At 39.1% G+C, this 2,046-nt stretch overlaps 1 protein-coding gene across 3 annotated transcripts in view; it reads right to left on the reverse strand.

Annotated features, from left to right (window-relative positions):
• LOC107659867 (E3 ubiquitin-protein ligase AMFR-like) overlaps positions 1–2,046 on the reverse strand; it is a 16,902-nt gene that overhangs the window by 6,294 nt on the left and 8,562 nt on the right. For all 3 annotated transcript variants that reach the window (XM_016448965.1, XM_016448964.1, XM_016448963.1), the window contains 3 exons: positions 1,477–1,610; positions 582–692; positions 311–501 (listed from right to left, as the gene is read on the reverse strand). In XM_016448965.1, the coding sequence (XP_016304451.1) occupies positions 311–501; positions 582–692; positions 1,477–1,610 (436 nt within the window). The remainder of the gene's footprint in view (positions 1–310; positions 502–581; positions 693–1,476; positions 1,611–2,046) is intronic.

Genomic DNA, 2,046 nt, shown 5'->3' on the forward strand with positions numbered 1-2,046 from the left:
TGAAAATCAAATGAAGGCATTAAACATTTATTTTAAATCAAATGTGTGTTAAATTAAATGAAATGTCAATTTCAACATTTTGTAGTTTATTGTTCAAAATGTTGAAATTGAGATTTTGGACTTATTTTTTCACTGAAATAAATGTTTTTGTAATTACACAGAATAAAGTACCGAAAAAGGTACCGTTGGGTACCGGCACCGAAATTCAGGTACCGATACAGTACCGGTTAAAATGTGAACGGTACCCAACCTTAGCTATAGCTAACTTTCAGTAAATGGTCTGGATTTTGCATGTAAAGAAACGCCTCACCATCAAAGTGGAAGAAGTGGTTATGCTGGTTGAGGTGCGGTCGGGCCTCTGTTCCTGGTCCAGCAGCCATGTTATCATCCAGCGGCTCCCTCTGGCCCTCCTCTCTCTCCCCCCCGCCTTCAGTAATGTTCAGTGACATACGGCACGTGGGACAGGAAGTGTCCTGCTCCAGCCAAGAGCGCAGACAGGAACTGAACAAACAATAAATGGTCAGACTAACGTTTCAAATATTAGAACACTAGAGTGCTGATAATATCTGGTTATTGCTCACTTATGGAAAAGATGGCCACAGGGCAGCTTGCGTGCTGTAGTCATTGAATCCCAGCAGATGGCACAATCATCGTTGTTAGCCAGCAGCTCATCAGGCGTTGCCACAGCAAACCTGCGCACAAGGAGAGGTGTTCATGTCAACACCAAGGTCTGGCTTTTATCAGCCAATGGAGCAGTCTGCTCAATTCTGATTCATAACACACATCGAATAACACATTGAAATATAGGATACACATGAAGCCTATGTTTAGAAGTTTAAGGATTTTTGCATTGTGGAAATGAATTATTTTAATGACAATTAAGTCTCTAATACGAAAAATAAATTAAAATCAATAAAAATAAAATCACATTCTCTAATACAGTAATGAAAATCACCCAGTCTGAATATGAATATATACAGTATATATATATATAATAAACTTTTGGATTTGTGAGAATTTTATTACATTCTCATTATTACTGTTGTTATTATTTCAACTGTATAAACAGTTATTGAAATTACAATAATGAAATTCACAATACAATTTAATTGAGAATTTGAGGTGCAAATAATTTAGCACTTCAAATAATCTATTGTTAACAGGTATAATTTTCTATAACTTCCAATTGTGCAGGGAGATATGACCTGGAGAGTTAGCCTTATTAGCTATAACAATGTAACTAAGTAGTCATGTAGCAGACAGTGAATACAAAGCAGCTTATCAAGAGTAAGATCTCTGTTCAAAGGCCAAAGGTGATATCTTGTGCAAACATCTGGTTACTAGCCACAAACTTTACCCATTATGCCACAAGTTATCTACTTCAGCATCTTTACTTAACAGTTGTGCAATAAAATGCAATGCCTGTAGAAATGCAGTTGTTTTATTAGTAACTCTGAAGCGCATTAGTCTCCTCACCTGGATTCCATATTGTCAATAACACGCAAGTAGTTTTTATGGCGGCGAATTCTTCTCTGCACCTCGTGAAAGAGATAGCGCAGCTGCATAAAGATCACAAGACTAGCCATGGACAACCAGATGTTCCCGAAGAGCTACAAGGGAGTGAGAAACAAGAATATACGATCATAGAGGTACTTTGAATTATTCAAAAACTCTCATCCGAAGATGAAACACAGCCGTGAGAAGAGAAAAGAAATTATGTGTGCCACAGTATTTGCTTGAGGATGTTTGCGACTGATGGGCCACAAATCGCTTGCCAAATCAAGGTCATAACTGTAATCAGCTTCTGACAGATCAGTGAACATAATAGGGCCTCTCGCACCGCGGGAACCTTTTCATAGTACCAGAACTAATTGTGGAACTACCCACTTTTTGGCGTTTTCGCACCGCCGGAACTGGGAGCGATTTTAGTACCGGACTGCCTTTTTCGAGAACCAAATTAGCTCCTACTCCGGAGCAGGGTCTAACCAGCACAACTGGTACTACCCGTGACGTAAGTAGACACTGATTGGCCAAACGCGTACGAAA

This window comes from Sinocyclocheilus anshuiensis, unplaced genomic scaffold (assembly GCF_001515605.1).
Source record: "Sinocyclocheilus anshuiensis isolate Anshui unplaced genomic scaffold, SAMN03320099.WGS_v1.1 scaffold1445, whole genome shotgun sequence".
NCBI lineage: Eukaryota > Metazoa > Chordata > Actinopteri > Cypriniformes > Cyprinidae > Sinocyclocheilus > Sinocyclocheilus anshuiensis.